General features: G+C 35.1%; 1 protein-coding gene across 1 annotated transcript in view; it reads right to left on the reverse strand.

Annotated features, from left to right (window-relative positions):
- Positions 1-19,181, reverse strand: part of EML5 (EMAP like 5) — a 168,591-nt gene that overhangs the window by 27,927 nt on the left and 121,483 nt on the right. Inside the window, exons 22-29 of the mRNA XM_078054081.1 lie at positions 18,679-18,831; positions 17,825-17,956; positions 11,490-11,578; positions 10,234-10,410; positions 8,658-8,859; positions 7,643-7,769; positions 4,556-4,570; positions 2,945-2,953 (exon numbers count right to left, since the gene is read on the reverse strand). Coding sequence (XP_077910207.1) covers positions 2,945-2,953; positions 4,556-4,570; positions 7,643-7,769; positions 8,658-8,859; positions 10,234-10,410; positions 11,490-11,578; positions 17,825-17,956; positions 18,679-18,831 — 904 coding nt within the window. The remainder of the gene's footprint in view (positions 1-2,944; positions 2,954-4,555; positions 4,571-7,642; positions 7,770-8,657; positions 8,860-10,233; positions 10,411-11,489; positions 11,579-17,824; positions 17,957-18,678; positions 18,832-19,181) is intronic.

The raw sequence follows: 19,181 nt of genomic DNA on the forward strand, positions 1-19,181 counted from the left end.
ATGGAACAGGATAAAGAACCCAGAAATAAACCTATGGTTATATGGTCAATTAATCTATGAACAAACGAGGCAAGAATATGCAATGGAGAAAAGACAGTTTTTCAATAAATGATGCTGGGAAAACTAGACAGTTACATGTAAAAGAACTGGACCAATTTTCAACCAATTTCTTTGCCACCAGCCACAGCAACATTTTTCTAGGTATATCTCCTAAGGCAAGGGAAACAAAAGCAAAAATAAACTTTGGGACTACACCAAAATAAAAGGCTTTTACACAGCAAAAGGAACCATCTACAAAACAAAAAGGCAACTTACTGAATGGGAGAAGACATTTGCAAATGATATATATGATAAGGGATTAATATCTAAAATATATAAAGAGTTTATACAACATACCACCAAAAAAACCCAAAAAAACAAAACAAACCCCAATCTGATTAAAAAAATGGACAGAGGCCCTGAACAGACATTTTTCCAAAGACGACATATAGATGGCCAACAGACACATAAAAAGATGTTCAACATCACTAATCAGCAGGGAAATGTAAATCAAAACCCCAATAAGATATCACCTTACACCTGTTAGAATGGCTCAAGTAAAAAAGACAAGAAATAATAAATGTTGGTGAGGATGTAGAAAAAAAGGAATCCTTGGACACTGTTGGTGGGAATGTAAATTAGTACAGCCACCATGGAAAACAGCATGGAGGTTCCTCAAAAAATTAAAAATAGAAATACCATATGATCCAACAATTCCACTATTGGATATTTAACCCCCTCTAAAAATGAATACACTAATTCAAAAAGATATATGCACTCCTATGTTTATTGCAGCATTATTTCCAATAGCCAAGATATGGAAGCAACCTGTGTCCAGGGATAGACAAATGGATAAGGCACACACACACACACACACACACACACACACACACACGACTATTATGCAGCCATTAAAAAGGATTGAGATCTTGCCATTTGTGACAATGTGGATGGACCTAGAGGGTATTAGGCTAAGTGAAATATAAAAAAAAAATGAATCAACAAACAAAAAGCAGAATCAGACCTATAAATAAGAGAACAAACTGACGGTTGCCAGAGGGGAGGGGTTAGGAATGGGCAAAATAGGTGAACGGTAATGGGAGGTACAGGCTTCCAGTTATGGAATGAATAAGTGACAGGAATAAAAGGCACAACATAAGGAATATAGTAGGGGCGCCTGGGTGGCTTAGTCATTAAGTGTCTGCCTTCGGCTCAGGTCATGATCCCGGGGTCCTGGCACTGAGCCCCACATTGGGCTCCCTGCTCTGCAGGAAGCCTGCTTCTCCTTCTCCCACTCCCCCTGCTTGTGTTCCCTCTCTCACTGTGTCTCTCTCTGTCAAACAAATAAATAAAATCTTAAAAGAAAAAAAAGGAATATAGTGAATGATATTGTAATAGTATGGTATGGGAACAGATGGTAGCTATACTTGCAGTGAGCAGAGCATAATATATAAACTTGCCAAATCACTATGTTGCATACCTGAAACTAAAGTAACTTTAAGTGCCAACTATACTCAAAAAAAAAATGTGGAGGCTCTTTTCCTAAAATCCTTTGTTTAATTAAAAAAACCCATCTCATTTGGTTTATTTTTATCTCAGATAACCATTATTCAAATGTTTAATAACGGGAATACTGGATCTAAATCAATCATGCTATCAACTCCCCTTCCAAAATTTTTTTTTTTTTAAGATTTTATTTATTTATTTGACAGAGAGAGACACAACACAGTGAGAGAGAGAACACAGCAGGGGGAGTGGGAGAGGGAGAAGCAGGCTTCCCGCTGAGCAGGGAGCCCAATACGGGGCTCCATCCCAGGACCCTGGGATCATGACCTGAGCCGAAGGCAGGCGCTTAACGACTGAGCCACCCAGGCGCCCCCCCTTCCAAATTTTAAGTGAATATTCAATTTGTAACAACTAAAGCAGAAAATGACATGAAATGACTTTGCTATGGGAAAAAAAAATCCAATGTGTGATTAAGTGCATAAAATTAAAGGATAAAAACATATTTGCATTTTCACAAGGATTTCCAGGTTACACATCTATAAAAGTGGATGAAGTGCTCCATCTTGAACACTCAATATAAAAGAAGTGAATACTTTCATACATGACATGAAGTAGTTATGTAGAAGCAAATAACCATGGCTGGTGACATAAAAATTGCATGCACTTAAAAGAATATATAAAGAACTCTTCAAATTACAGAAATTACAAAGGTTTGGTTTCAAACCTTTTTCATATGTTTTGAACGTAAGTAATAAATATAATTCAATTTATAATATTTAACATTTAAAAATGTTTCTCTTAGGACCTATTTCTTTATTTAGAGAGGGAGAGAATCTCAAGCAGGCTCCACGCACACTCTGATGTGGGGGGCTTGATCTCGACCCTGAGATCATGACCTGAGCCGAAATCAAGAGTCGGTCACTCAACCAACTGAGCCACCCAGGAACCCCTCCTTAGGGCCATTTTAAAGAATGGCCTTGGCTTTTCTTCTAAGTCAGTTTTGTTGGTGAACTTCATTGAGTGTTATCATCTGACAGCTTTAATTGTAACCCAAGCAACAAACAGGTAATTTTTATCCATACAAACCTGTGTAACAGTTAAGTGTATTTTAATTTTTTAAAGATAACTTATATATTTTTGTTTAAATAAAGTTATACAACTTATAAAATTATACAAGTTGAACAAATAAAGCTTTGGTAAAGCAATTACTTATGTAGCAGAAATCCAATAATTAAGATGCTATTTGTTTCAGTGATACTGATTTTAATGGAGAAAAATGTGGAAAACTGTGAACAGAGGTAAAGAACACCAAGTAACACAGCTCATTAATGGGAAATATGAAAGATGATAAAAAATACAAAATTAGGTCTCATAAAGTATAACAAAGAGAGAGGATTACCTGGAACCTCTTTTTAGCAGCAGATAAAAAAGGAAAAGATTACAACACAGATTTGAATTTAAAACACTAGTAAAATACTTCTGTAATAAAATATTTTTACAAGTTTAATGCAGGTAAAACATACTGCATATATTAAAGGGCTATTGTTTTTATTTATTACCACATAGAAGGCTAAAGTTACTCCATTAATGGCAGGGAAATCAAAAGAAGGCGAAAAAAGAAAAATGAGAATTGAACATGTTCTATGTTGTAAACTTTAAAGCCTACTGTTCTTATTTTTCTACAGTGCACTCTGAATTTCAAACAAAATACTGAAGCTTATCCTTGTTCTTAAGTGTGGGAGTAAAATGGTAACAACCAACTTAAAAGGTTGGTCGTACTGAGATGCTATTAAGGAAACTGTCTAAGGAGGTGAAGCAACCCCTCCTCTGACCCAGGAGGGTTTCTCAGTCAGCCAGTCCAGCCTAGCAGGCAAAGTGAGTCACTCAAGATCATGCTAGCTTTGGGATTTTGCTAGTAAAGGAGGTAACTTAAAAGAACCCCTTTAATAACATAATGACCAAAAGAGAATTGGAAGAGATCACAAAGGTGATTTCATCCACCCTCCTACTGAAACCAGGAAACTTCTTTACACGTCCAGAACATCCCTTTGTAGCAGTGACGGACAAATGGTCACCTAAGCTCTTATGAAAACCGCTTATGAAAGGGAGGTCACTTCATAAAATTCACCCACACCCAAGACAACAATTACATCTCCACTTAGCTTTGTTTTCAAACAAAGCTAAAGTGTTTCCCACTGTAAGTTGTTAGTGTCCCTTTAAAATCACTCCTGAATAAGCTACTTCAGATCTGACGCTAGATCTGAATGTTTTATTTGTTAAAATAGTCTAAGATATGTGGCCTTTTTGAAGTCACATCACACTCTAGACTCCTATCTTTGTACATATCACCCCTGTTTAAAACAAAAATGAATTTCTGCTGCTACCAAATAAATTAAGGAGTACCTTATATCTGAGTTTCTGTACAATCTGGTCTTATATCTATTTTTTTCATCCTTATCTCCCACCATTTACCTATTGGTACCTTTTTTTTTTTACTTCTAAAACAGACTTTTTCCACACTGTCCTGTTTCAGAAACTGCCTGAAGACATGTTCATCTCACTAAAGCTAGTTGTGAAAAGTGTCCCATAGAGTCCTTTTATGCATATACCATTTTATTAAACATACAAATATCATCATTGCCCTGTTAATGTTTTTAAATGAAAGTATAAATATACATTAAATGAAGCTAACAGGCTTATAAACTGCATCATTTTTCACTGATAAATATGTGTGGCTATTTTTATAAACCTCTGAAACTTAAGGGGTAACTAAAACTGTCTGGAGTTTGTTATAAAACCAAGTGATCATAATGAAGAACCTCAGCAGCACCCACATACTGCACATGTAAATGCAACTTTTCTGTAGGACTTAGTTCACTTTCTAATTTTTTCTTGACAAATACAGTTCCATGTTTTATAGGGAAAAAATCAATACCTTAAAATATAATAAAGATCAAAACAGAACAAAGAATAAATAATGGAATAAAATATCTTATTTAATAAAACTTACCTTACTACCCCCTGCCTTTGAAAGGAACAAGGGAAAAAAAGAAACATTGAGGATGAATAACATGCAGCAGTTAAGTAAACAGAATAAAGGAAACAGCAACAGAATTCTAAGGAAATACAAAATGCCTAAATTTTATGCTCCACTGTTCTGAGTATTTTTATTAAAAAATATTGGAAGTTGGACTGACAACTACTTTAAATATATTTATAAGATTTGCTACAAAAAGAAAAACATAAAATTATTATAGTCATTTAGGAAAAAAGGCCTCACAAAAGTATCAACCAAGTAGAGCAGTTACCAATGTCATCCAAAACCTTTTAAGTAGATGTTTGACAAGTATTTGTTTTCAGTTTATAAAATGTTGTTTCATATTTGATAGCAATATTTTATTTAAAATACAAAAACATTATAGATAGACTATAATATCGCCTCACAAATATATGCAAAGTTGGTAAAAAGAAGTATCTTCATTTTTTTCTCCTTTGATAAATCTCTCATTTTATGAAAATAAAGACTCCTAGTTCTGAGTCATTTTGGACTCGGCCTCAGCATTTTCAAAAGAATTCAGCAGAGTTGAAATTATAAAATAAACTGAGAACAATGCAAAATAATTTCAAAAATAATTTTGAAAATGTTAGCTGCAAAAAATGCAAGCTAACAGCAAAGATTATGAAAGCGTCAAGCATTTTTCACGAGCAGAAAAATACTTCCATCTGTCAGAATTTGGGTCACTTCATTAATAAGGGAGGAATTTTAAGTGTTTTACCATGAATGACAGACTGCAGATTAAAATTTGGTCACATTTTCTGATATACCTAATTTATCTGATATTTTTCTTAAAAAATAAATGAAAAAGATTTATGGGAATGTCTAGAGTTTCTTCCTCCCTATAGTACACTTTTCACTTTTCATTATCTGTGAGATATAATTTAAGTAATTTTAAGCACTATACTGCACATATTCTCACCAGAACATCCACATTTGCAAACTTACATGTATTTCTCTGATTAATAAATATATAGATATTGTTTACTACTTTGTGGATATTTAATTTCAGAAACTGTTTAAATTTATTTCCCTCAGGTGACTCTCTATTTCATTTGCAGGGAGGGGTGGTAAAGACTTACTACCTAAATTCTTTAATACATTTTATTTCATTTTATAAAATACTCCATAAGTTAGTGACGGTAAGGCTCATTTAACCTCTAAGGAAACAGAGGCTTAGAGGCAACAAATAGTTTTTCAAGGTGACACAAGAGGAAAATGATAAAAATTAGTATTTTAACCCATTTGTCTGACTCCAAAACCATGTTCTTTGCACTGTAAGATACTGCCTCCCACTAGATCACTTCAGCCTTGAATCTTGGTATTTAAGTTATGGTATGCTCAGATTTCTTAAAACATCTAATTTATTTTAGTTTATTTTTTAATTTTTATTTTTTATTTTATTTTAAAAAAGATTTTATTATTTGTGAGAGAGAGAGCACAAGCAGGGGGAGCAGCAGGGAGAGGGAGAAGCAGGCTCCCCGCTGAGCAAGGAGCCCAATGCAGGACTAGATCCCTGGATCCTGGGATCATGACTTGAGCCAAAGGCAGACGCTTAACCGACTGAGTCACTCAGGTGTCCCAAAACATATCTCTAATTTAATACTTTGCCTCTTTATACGTGATGACAAAATGGACAACTACCCCCTACCCCCCATCTGTAAAGGTGACGCCAATGCTATTATTTGGGTACTCATCAGCAAATGGGCACCTGGAAGAGGAGCTGTGGAGACATCATAACTCAACACTCCCCTTAGAACGTCTGTGGGAACCTGTGTGGCTAGTCAGTTCAGAGACCCTCTAGATCCCCCTTCTCCATCAGGAATATGCACCTCACCCTTCCAATTTCATTCTTCTCCCTGAATGTTAAGTCCGTAGTGCAAATTCAAACCCCTCTGCCAGTGCTTTCTTGTACTGTCATCTCTATCTAGCTGAGCCCCAGGAGTCTTCAGCACTACTCTCTCTGACTAGACATTCACTCAAATTTTCCACAAATTCTGTTCAATGTGAGTGAACTCCCTTTCATTTTTAAATTTTCCCTCAAATATTCTTACCAACTTCTCATAACAAAGTTTTCCTCAACACATCTTTGGACAGAAGAGGTCACTGCTGTTCCCACCTCCCACTCCTTCTTGTTTCCTCACTGCAGTTTCTGGATAATTTTTCCTTTATCAATTCTTAAAAATTCTTCACTTCTGAAGTCCACGTCACTCACTGATCCATACACCTCTTTACTGTCTTCCATATTCCCTAATGATTTTTAAAGCATCACGTGATGTTAACAATTCCTCTCTTGATCTGTCATCTAACTCAGAGACTTTATTAAAACAGTTTTCTCTCCTTATAAAATTGCTGTTGGCATAGTCTTTAGTTCTGATGTGCTGCTTCCAGACAAAGACCAGTAATTCCCATTCTCTAATGGGAAGCTATACTTCAATTTGCCTCTTGGAAAAATTTTTGTTTTTTATTATTTTTTAAAGATTTTATTTATTTGACAGAGAGCACAAGAGAGCACAAGCAGGGGGAGCAGTAGACTGAGAGGGAGAAGCAGACGCCCTGCGGAGCAGGGAGCCCAATGTGGGCTCGATCCCAGCTGGGATCTTGACCAGAGCCGAAGGCAGACGCTTAACCATCTGACCACCTAGCCAATCCTGGTGAAATTTTCTATCCTTGATTAGAGGCACATGGATAAAAATGCCTTTTCAAAATTTAATCCTATCTCTGCTCAGGTGCTTCCTAAAACATACTTGGTATTGGATTCAAATTTTATTATTTCCTACAACCCTATCACATTTATTTATAAAAGTTAGCAAATAATATTCCTTTAATCATAGACACTTTGTATATTCCCTAAACTACTTGAAAGAGACAGTGTCACCACCAAAAAGTATTTAAGGACAAACACGTTTTCTAAGAGGTGCTGGGAGCTGGAAAATGCAAGAGTACCACTGCTACTTAGTTTTTACAAAAATTCATTCAGTTAAACAATTAATTTTAATACCAATATATTTTTCTTCATTTAGTTTTAAATTTTATTGTTACCTCTCATCAACTGAGGGTTCTTTTTGTTGCAAATGAGGCTTGACTCCAAACATTGGGCGAATATTTGTTGATAAGGCTCTAATGGTGTAACTGATTTCATTCTCCCTTGTAACATCACTGTCATAGCCTGCCATCAAAACATAAGAATTATTCTCTAAGTTGCAACTGAGGAGTTCTATTATGATCCTATAAATTGGATACAAGGATGTTCAACAATATGAAAGTTAAATAAATTATGAAATAATTATGAATAATAAATTATGAAATATACAGCCAGTAAAAATTATATAGAATATTTAATGATATGTAACAATGTTTTAAAAATATTACTAAGAGATAACAACCTATTAAATATAAATTCAATATATCATTTTTGTTAAAAAATATAATGTATATAAATGCAAATACCCCTGTGGAAACACCTCAATATGTTAACAGAAGTTACCTCTGAGTGGTCAAATTATGGATACTGTGCTTATTTTTATTGCAAAATGTATTTCCTAATTTTTCTGTAATGAGCTGGTATTATTTGTATATTAGGAAAAATTAAAATCATTTTAAAATATGAGGTTCAATACCATAACAAATTTTTTTAAAGATTTTATTTATTTGAGAGAGACAGAGTGAGCACGAGTGGGGGGAGAGGCAGAGGGAGAAGCAGACTCCCCGCTGAGCAGGGGGCCCGACGCAGGGCCTGATCCCAGGTCCCTGGGATCATGCCCTGAGTTGAAGGCAGACACCTAACCAACTGAGCCCCCCAGGCACCCCACCATAAAATTTATTTTAACAGTACTTACTTAAAGTAGGATTATCATACATTTGTAGATGAAGAATATTTAAGTCATCAATATATGCTAGTCTGTTATTTTTGAGGCATAAAACCAATTTTGGTGTTAAACAGACCACAAACACTAAAATCACAATTATTCAAACATTATTATTACTTGTTTAACTGCTGTAGTTTAAATCAGTGTGCTAAATTGTGTTTTTATTAAAATATTTAAAAATGACATACCCCCATCTTCTTCCGAATCTGTATCAGATTCTTCACTATCACAAGGCCTTTTTTCTCGATAGCCCTCAATTTCATTTGTCCAAACCATTAAAGACATATCTGCACCTCCTAAGGTAACCAACATGCTGTCATCGTAAGTCCAGCGAACATTTGTGACATGTGTACTATGGGCCACATACCTCTTAAATTTTCCAAATTTTCCCTAAAGATGAAAAAAAAAATTCAGAGTCTTTGAGAAATGTTACTACTTGAAAATGGTCCTATTCTTCAGGCATCTATACCATCTAGAAAGCTGAAAATAAAGTTTCTGACCAATTAATGCTTTATTGGAACACATTCTTATCAATTAAGGTTCTGCCACTTAAGTGTACCTAAAACAGGGATGGGGGGAATATTTCCTCAGGTGCCTGGGTTCTCTATGAGAATTTTTAAACTTGTTTTCATTTCAATGCTGATCTAAAAATATAAATATGAGCAGCTACTTAAGATCTATACCATAATATGATTTAGGTGCCCTATTTCAAATTTATGTTTATGTTCATGCCAGATTATAATATACAGCTGACCTTGAACAACACGGGTGTGAACTGCACAGTCCCTTATATGTAGATATTTTTTGATAAACACAGTATAGCACTGTAAATATATTTTCTCTTCCTTATTGTTATAATATTATTTTTGCAATAACATTTTCTTTTCTCTAGCTTAAGAATACAGTATATAATACATACAACATACAAAATATGTGTTGACTGTTTATGTTATTGGTGAGGTTTCCAGTCAACAGTAGGCTATTAGTAAAGTTTTTGGTGAGTCAATGGTTATATGCGGATTTTTGACTGCACAGGGATCGGTATCCCTAACCCCCACATTGTTCAAGGGTCAGCTGTATATCTGAATCAGTGACAAGAAATAAATGCATCTGGACTTGATATATGAATTTTATTTTTGTGCTAAATGAAAGCCTAATGTTTCCCGGTAGCTTGAATAGAGGAAAGCACTAAGAGAATTCAGTCATCACACAGCTCACCACATGGGCACACAGTACTCCAAAAAGTCTGTGCAGTCTAGTTTCAGCAAAATAACATCATTCATTACATTGAATCAATGCTGTCTATTTTAGTTTTATAGGTATTGTATTTATAGTATTTTGGATCTAATGGTTGAAACATTTTAACGGACTGAGCCACCCAGGCGTCCCATGGTTGAAACATTTTAAACTTAAGGCTGTAAATATAAAGAGTTTGAGTTTACTATTAATGGTATATATTTAATCAAAAGAATACCAAAATTACTTAAGTTAGTGTTAGGGATAAAAGAAATGTTTCCTCTAAAAGGGACATTTATATTACTCAATACTGAGAAACACTGTACAATATAACTTAAGGCACAGGATCATAAATTATAAGACTACTTCTAAATAAAAGCTATAAATATGTCAAAAATAGTATATATAATTCTAAATCCTTCATATTACATACATAATATTCATATTACAACAAAATACTATGAAAGAGCATTACCTTAACCATTTTTATAATTATGATCATTAGGGGAGTTAAAGAAAAACACATACTTTTGCAGGATATCTAAATAACTTCACAAATCCCAAATCATCCCCAGTAGCTAGGATCATTTTGTCACTGGTGAGGCAAGAGGCAGTTATGTCTGTGACTTCTCCAATTACTGGCCAAATTCCCTCACAGCATAAACCAAGCACACTTGTCCATGATGCCCAACAAATTTTTTCTACCTAAAAAGAAAAAAAAGGCTGTAAGTTTGTAATATCTAAACCTTAAAAACTGACAACAAAAATCTGAATATTTTTCTTTATAGTTATATATGTCACAAGTAAAATTAAAATTTTAATTATAACAGTTAAATTATTAGTTGTCTTGGTTTTGTAGCTTCCCAAGTCTGCTAATTCCTGTAGAAAATATTTAACATAACATTATTCAAGATGTACTTATTACGTACCCACTGTGTGTTCTAGATGCTGAGGATTCAGTGATAATAAATAAGACCATTTCTGCTCTTAGAATAATCAATAAATCTATACTTCATGTCTAAATTTCTAATACTTTAGAGGCTTGTTTTCCAATTAATCATTACTGGATATTAAGAACCTTTACTTAGAGTCTCTCTCGTCATTAAGCCACTTTCATATTCAATTTGTTTAGCCTCTCTTCCTTGGCCATATCAAAAAATTTTGCTAATACTGTCAGTCACAAAAGGAAACACATTTTTTCTTTTTTCTTTTCTTTAAACAGGAATTTGCCAACAAGCATCTTAGGCATATAGGCTCCAAAAGATTTGACAGACATGCAGTGCTCCTATCTAAGATAGCATGTCTTCTAATTGCCTCCTATCCTTTGAGGAAAGTAACTGGATGGGAGCATACCTAGATGTAAAAGTTGATTTATTCCCCCCCCCCTTTTTTTAGAGAGCGCGTGTGTGTGCATGCAAGTGCAAGTGAGGGTGGGGTGGGGGCGGTGGGTGGGGAGAGGAGAGAGAGAATCTCAAGCAGGCTCCATGCTGGGCCTGACACAGGGCTCCATCTTACCACCCTGACATCATGACCTGAGCCAAAATCAAGAGTCAAATGCTTAACCAACTGAGCCACCGAGGCGCCCCTGTTTTATTCCTTTTCTTATACAGCATCTTTTCCTTTACTCATCTAATAGACTAGGACAGAAAATAAACTCACAGAAAGAATAGCCATGATTTGAATAATGTGAGAAAAGTCTTCATATGTAAATGACAGAAGGTGGGCATCAGTGTTCTAACCACTTAGTCATATCAACAACATTGCAAGCACTATTATCTTCCTACCTCCACACTGGGGATGGTTTGTTTTTTCCCTCTGGGAGCTTCAAAGAATAACTGTTCTTTAGCACCAGTGTTGACCTGTAAAAGCTTTCCTTAAAAAAAAAATTTAAAAATATATACATATATAAAATATATCTATATAGTTAATGGGATGTTTAACTTTTTAAAATATTTTCTTTCATAGTTTATTATATTTAAATTGTTTTATAATCGTAAAATTAAATTGTTTCATTAATGTAAAATGACAGAGTCAATCCTATTTAAAAGCATTCAGTGAACATTAGTGTTTTTACCACCTTTCTCCCATTAAATTCCTTTTTTTAAAATTCCAGTGCAGATAACAGTGTTATATTAATTTCAGGTGTGCAATATAGTGATTCGACAATTCTATACATTACTCAGTGCTCCTCATTTAAGTGTACTCTTCATCCCCTTTGCCTATTTCACCCATCTTCCCATCCCCCCCCCTTTTTTTAAAGTTTTATTTATTCATTTTAAGTAATCTCTACACCCGACGTGGATCTCAAACTCCCAACACTGAGATCAAGAGTCACATGCTCTACCAACTGAGCCAGCCAGGCACCCAAGTATTTTATTATTTTTGGTGTAATTATAAGTGGGATCGTTTTCTTAATTTCTCTTTCTGCTGCCTCATTATTAGAGTATAGAAATGCAACGGATTTCTGTATATTGATTTTGTATCCTATGACCTTACTGAATATGTTTATCAGTTCTAGTAGTTTTTTGGTGGAGTCTTCAGGGTTTTCCATATATTGTATCGTATCCATATCATATCCATGCAAAGAGTAAAGTTTTACTTCTTCCTTAGCAATTTGGATCCTTTTTTTTCTTTTTCTTCTGTCATTGCTGTGGCTAGGACTTCTAATACTATGTTGAATAAAAGTGGTAAGAGTGGACATCCTTGTCTTGTTCCTGACCTTACAGGGAAAGCTCCCAGTTTTTCACCATTAAGTATGATGTTAGCTGGGGTTTTTCACATATGGTCTTTATTATGTTGAGGTATGTTCCCTCTAAACCTATTCTGCTGAGGGTTTCATCATGAATGGATAGTGTACTTTATCAAATGCTTTTTCTATATTGAAATGATCATAAGGTTTTTATCCTTTCTCTTGTTGATGTAACATCTCATGTTGATTGATCTGCGAATATTAAACCCTGCTTGCATCCTAGGAATAAATTCCATGTGATTGAGAATGATTTTAATTACTGTTGGATTTGGTTTGCTAATATTTTATTGAGGATTACTGCATCTATGTTCATCAGAGATATTGGCCTGTAGTTCTTTTTGTGGTGTCTTTATCTGGTTTTGGTATCAAGGTAATGCTGGCCTCATAGAATGAATTTGGAAGCTTTCTTTCCTCTTCTATTTTTTGGAATAGTTTGAGAAGAACAGGTATTAACTCTTAAGTGTTTGATAGAATTCACCTGTGAAGCTGTCTGGTCCTGGGCTTTTGTTTGTTGGGAGTTTTTGGATTTCTGATTCATTATCATTGCTGTTAATCAGTCTGTTCAAACTTTCTATTTCTTCCTGTTTCAGTTTTGATAGGTTATATGTTTTTAGGAATTTATCCGCGTCTTCTAGGTTGTCATATTGTTTGGCATATTATTTTTCATACTATTCTCTTACAATCCTTTGTATTTTTATGGTGTCAGTTATTATTTCTCCTCTTTCACTTCTGATTTTGTTTGAGCTCTCGTTTTTTTTTTTTTTTTTTTTTTTTTTCCTTTTTGGATGAACTTGGCTAGTGGTTTAGCAATTTTGTTGATCTTTTCAAAGAACTAGCTCCTGATTTCATTGACGTGGTCGTTTCTTTAGTTTCTCTTTTGTTTATTTCTGCTCTAATCTTATTATTTCCTTCCTTCTGCTGGATTTGGGTTTTGTTTGTTCTTCTTTTTCTATCTTCTTTAGGTGTAGGGTTAGGGTGTTTGAGATTTTTCTTGCTACTTTTAGAACTGCTTTTGCTGCATACCAAAGATTTTGGATTATTGTGTTTTCATTTTCATTGTCTCCATGTATTTTTTAATTTCTTCTTTGATTTCTTGGTTGACCCAATCATTGTTTAGTAGCATGTTATTTAGCCTCCATGTACTAGTATTCTTTCCAGTTTTTTTTCTTTTCTTGTGGTTGATTTCTGGTTTCACGGCATTATGGTCAGAAAAGATGCATGGTATGATTTCAAACTTTTTGAATTATTGAGACTTGTTTTGTGTCCTAATATGTTATCTAACCTGGAGAATGTTTGATACGCACTTGAAAATAATGTGTATTCTGTTTTAGGATGGAATGATCTAAATATATCTGTTAAATCCATCTGGTCCGGTGTCATTCAAAGCCACTGTTTCCTTGTTGATTTCGTTTGGATCTATCCATTGATGTAAGTGGGATGCTAAAGTCCCCCACTATTATTGTATTACTATCAATTACCTCTTTTATGTTTGTTATTAACTGTTTTATGTAGTTAGGTACTCCCAAGATGGGTGCAGAAATATTTACAATTGTTATATCTTCTTGTTGGATTGTTCCCTTTATGAATATATACATCCTTCTTTGCCTCTTGTTACAGTTTTTTAAAGTCTATTTTGTCCTGGCTTTCTTTTCACTTCCATTTGCATAGGAAATGGTTTTCCATTCCTTCACTTTCTTTTTTTTTAATTTAAATTAAATTAGCCAACATATAGTACATCATTAGTTTCAGATGTAGTGTTCAATAATTCATCAGTTGCGTATAACACCCAGCGCTCATCACATCACCATTCCTTTTCAAGCTGCATGTGTCCTTAGGTCTGAAATGAGTCTCTTATAGGCAGCATATAGATGGGTCTTGCTTTTTTATCCATTCTGTCACCCTAGTCTTTTGATTGGAGTATTTGTTCATTTATATTCAAAGTAATTATTGATAGGTAGGTACTTATTGCAATTTTGTTACTTGTTTGTGGTTGATTTTGTAGTTCTTCTCTGTTCCTTTCTTCCCTCACTCTGTTTTCTCATGGTTTGCTGGCTTTCTTTAGTGATATACTTGGATTCCCCTCTATTTTTTACATATCTACTACTGGGTTTTGATTTGCTGTTACCATTAGGTTTGTATACAACATCTTATGCCTACAGCAGTCTATTTGAAGTTGATGGTCGCTTAAGTTTGAACTCATTCTTTACTCCTCTCCCCACTTCCCTATTTTAGGTATATGGTGTCATACTTTCCCTTCCCTTTCTTTTATAAATCCTTTGACTGATTTTTATAGAAATATTTAATTTTACTGCTTTTGTGCTTCCTACTTTTCTTACTCTAATTTATGGTCTTTTTGTTCCACTCAGAGTCCCCTATAATAATTCATGGAGGGCTGGTTTAGTGGTCATAAATCCCTTTAATTTCTGTTTGTCTGGGAAACTCTTTATCTCTCCTTCTATTCTGAGTGATAGCCTTGCTGGATAGAGTATTCTTGGCTGCAGGTTTTTTTCTTTCAGCACTCTGAATATATTATGCCATTCCCTTCTGGCCTGCAAAATGTCTGCTGAAAAATCAGCTGATAGCCTTATGGGATTTCTCTTGTATGTAACGGTCATCTTTTCCCTTGCTGCTCTTAAAATCTTCTCTTTATCAATCCTTTTTGCCATTTTAATTACTCTGTGTCTTGGTGTGAACCTCCTTGGGTTGGTTTTGCTGGGGGCTTTCTGCGTCTTCTGGATCTGGATTTCTGTTTCCTTTCCCAGATTTGGGAAGCTTGCAGCTATTATTTCTTCAAATAAATTTTATTCCTCCCTTTCTCTTCTCCTTCTGGGATCCCTGTAATGCAAATGTTATTACTCTTAATGGTGTCACTGAGTTCCCTAAGTCTGTTTTCATTTATTATTACTATTTTTTCTCTCTCCTGTTCAGCTTGATTGCTTTCCATTATTATGTCCTCCAGGTCACAGATCCATATTTCTGCTTTCTCTAGTGTACTATTTATTCCATCTAGTGTATTTTTAATTTCATTTATTGAGTTCTTCATTTCTGATTGGTTCTTTTTTATGTTTTCTATTTCTTCATTAAGGGCCTTATCGAGGTCATCTACTCTTTGTTCAAGTCCATTGTGTCTCTTTATGACCATTACTTTAAATTCTCTATCAGGCGTGTTCATCATCTCCATTTTGTTTAGTTCTCTTGCTATGATTTTGTCCTCTTCTTTCAACTGGGACATGTTCCTGTCTCCTCATGTTGTCTAATTCTCTGTTTCTATGTGTTAGGAAAGTCAGCTACGTCTCCTGCTCTTGAAAGCAGTGGCCTTATTGAAAAGAGGTCCGGTGGTGCCCTGTAGCACCATGTGCCCTGTTTACCGGAACCTGGTGTTTCAGCAATGTCTCCTGTGTGTGTTGTGTGTGTCTAGTGTTGTTGCTGAGCAGCTTTTGCCTTTAGTCCAGTCATCTGCAATGGCTCTCTTTGCTGATTGTGGACAGGTTTATCCCTGGGTTGTTAATAGGCCAGTCTGGGGCCACCCTGGGCTTGAGTTGAGTCAGACCAGGTTTTTGCCAGAGATGTAGTAGCACCAAACTGTAGGGCACTTTCCCTTGAGAAGCTTTCATAGGTGGGCAGGGCTTGCAGTCAGATGAGATGTCTGCCCCCAGCCCACTGCTGGGGCTGCAGTTGGACTAGTATGTATGGTTATCTTCTTCTCTCCCCAGAGTTAGGAGTCTCTTTGGAGTGGTGCTGGGCCCTGTCAGGGCTGCTTGCACCCTGCCAGAATTGTGGCATTACTCTGGATGGGCTCCTGCCAAGGGTGTATTGGAGGGGGCATGTCCCCAGGAGCAAGCAGTGTTCGGGTGTGTGGTGTGAGCAAGGTTTGTGCGGGTCTGCTGTGGGAGAAGACCTGGAACCCAGGTCTGGCTGGAGAGGATGTGTCTGCAGAATGTAGGGGCGGGGTGCATTGTTAAGCAAGTTAGATGGAAAGTGTTCCTGCTTCACTGATTCTTGTAGGTAACCCTGCATCTAGGCTAGGGACAGGGGAGGGAAATGGTGCCTGCCCCCTCTTTTGTTCTTAGTTTCGCAACTCACATGCTCTAAGATTAGTAAACAAATCTCCTTTCCACATACCCCAGGTGTTTTCCAAACTGCTGCTTCCAGGGCTGTTGTTATGCTGTGTCTTTAAGGGTGGAGACTCAGTTTCCCCTCACTCTCCTGGCTCTCCCAGAGCCAAACCGGCTGATTTTTAAAATTCTAGGTGTAAGCCTAGAACTAATTGTAAGAACTTGTGGAATTCGACCCCTCTGGTTTTCAAAGCCAAATGTTTTATCTTTTCCCTGTGGGCTTCCCACTGTGATTGTCTGTTTCTTTCCCCTCTCCATGCCCGCAGTGTCCCTTCTCCCTCCTGCAGACAGTCCTGTGAATCCATTTAGCTCCCAACTGCATCTCCATCCTTCCTATCCTCTTCATGTGGCCTCTTCTCTACGTTTAGCTATGGAGAATCTGTTCTGCCAGTCTTCAGGTCATTTTCTGGGTTATTTACACTGATGTGGGTGTTAGTTTTATCTGAGACAAGGTGAGTCTAGCACCCTCCTACTCTGCCATCTTCCCCAGAAGTAGAATGTTTAACTTTTATGGGAAAAATTAAGCTTAAACATAAAAACCATTTTCCTTACAGTCAACCACATAAGTAATTCATAAATGGTTTAATTTTTGTGTATGTATATACATAAAAACTATTTCTGTTGTTACGCATATAAAAAAACCCTAGAAATAAATTTGAGGATTTTTTTAAAAAGCTTTTTGTTTAATTATGTTTGGAAAAACTTTAACAATACTAGATTTATGTAAATGAATACATGAAACAAAACTATAGAGCATTTAAAATATTTAGCACTTATCTAAATTATTAAACACTGCCATGTGCAATGCATTCTACTGAAAAAACAAAGACACTCATTAAATTCTGTATGTTATACAATTGTGATTATTTTTAAGAAATGCGTTTTATTGAATGATGGGGAAAGGACATTAAAATCCTCATTAATGTATCTATTTTCCAAATTTTCAATTATTATTTATACTAAGCTTATCTGACAAGAGCCAGAACAAATGACTAAAAAATTTTACATAATATTTAATTTACTTTACAAATTAAAGAATTTGCCACTTACTGTACTATCTCTTGAATTATATAGGAAGTATTGAAAAATCTAAACTCACAGCATTCACCTTCAGATGTGAAATAAAGGAGTGGAAAGTAATTTTGAGAATGTTTCTCACAATGATTCTGAACTCATCTGTTGAATCACTGTTTCTCTAAAATAGCTATACTAAATCAAATGGAACTTTTACCAAATAGGTTATTTAAACTCTTACCTCTAATATCCCAATCAACATGGGTTATGTAACTGGTAGCGCCTTTGCATATTCCTACTCGTTTACTACTCATCACATTGTATATATCTATAAAACTGTCATGGGATGCTACCGCAAGGTATTTCCCAGAACCTGTAACAGAAACATATTTGCTTGAGATTTTCTATCTTTAGAAATATTTTTTACATTCTACAACTAGAGTTAATTTTCTTAACATTTTTTTGGAGGAACTCTTAGGTGTTTTGTAAATTATAACAAAACCTGTATCAAGTGATAATCTGTATTTTTTCAAGCATATTATGACTAACAAAATAAAATGTTTTCTTTAGTGTAGTGAGACAGTTCAATGGAAAGAAAAGGCCAAAAATTATATATCATATAATACAGTTTGTGTTTAACTAAAAAAAGTTTTTTAAAAAGCCCTCTAAATTTAGAAAAAATGAAAGTAAACCAACATAAGTAAATTTTGCCTTAATGTTAGTACTTCCCACATTACAGTGGGTTTCTTCAGAGATAATACCACGGAAATTGCTAAAGCAAAATTAGTGCAAAATTTCAAAAGTACTAAGAATATAATGAAGACAGTTACCCAATCCTTCTATGTTAGAAATGAGGAAAATGAAACTCAGAACAGTTCCTTGGCTTGAGCCTATTTATTTAGTGACAGAATTGGTATTAAGCTGGATATTTTGCCACTGATCTAATTCAGGAATTTTACCTTTTACCATACTGTCTTTTCTCTCAAAAAATTAAAATTCCAAGATAAAATAATGGTTAATAAAAATTACATATTGATATATTTGCCCACGGCCACCCCAAGTTAATAATCAAATATGATTTCAATGATACCTTACCTGGTGAAAATCGAATATCTGAAATAATATCTTTTCTGTGGTGAAAAGACACAAGATCCTCTAGAGTATCTGCATTTGCCATTAAGAAACTTCCATCATTCAGACCTACAGCTAAAGCTTTACCATCAGGAGAAAAACAGCAACATCTCCCACCTAAAAAGAGATCGAGAGTATATATCACGCAACTTTCTTCTATTTAAAAAAATTATGTGCTTAAGGAACCTTTAATTTCAAAGAGAATTCCTGTATTCATTATGGCCTCAAATCAATATTCAAAAGCAGTCAAGGGATGCAGGCAACAAAGTTTTCTACTGAAATCAGTGGTATGAAATTCTAAGCAATAATTAATACAAACCATTTCCCTCTTCTGAATGTAACAAAAGTACTAACGTTTAAAAACTTAAAAAATCAAGTTGATGAGAAAAAATGAGAGATTTTAACATAAAAAGCCAATGACATGTGGAAATGTCTTTTAGTGGGAGGTTGCTACCTCTGTAGTTTCT

The sequence above is a fragment of the Halichoerus grypus genome, chromosome 8 (assembly GCF_964656455.1).
Source record: "Halichoerus grypus chromosome 8, mHalGry1.hap1.1, whole genome shotgun sequence".
Taxonomy (NCBI): Eukaryota; Metazoa; Chordata; class Mammalia; order Carnivora; family Phocidae; genus Halichoerus; species Halichoerus grypus.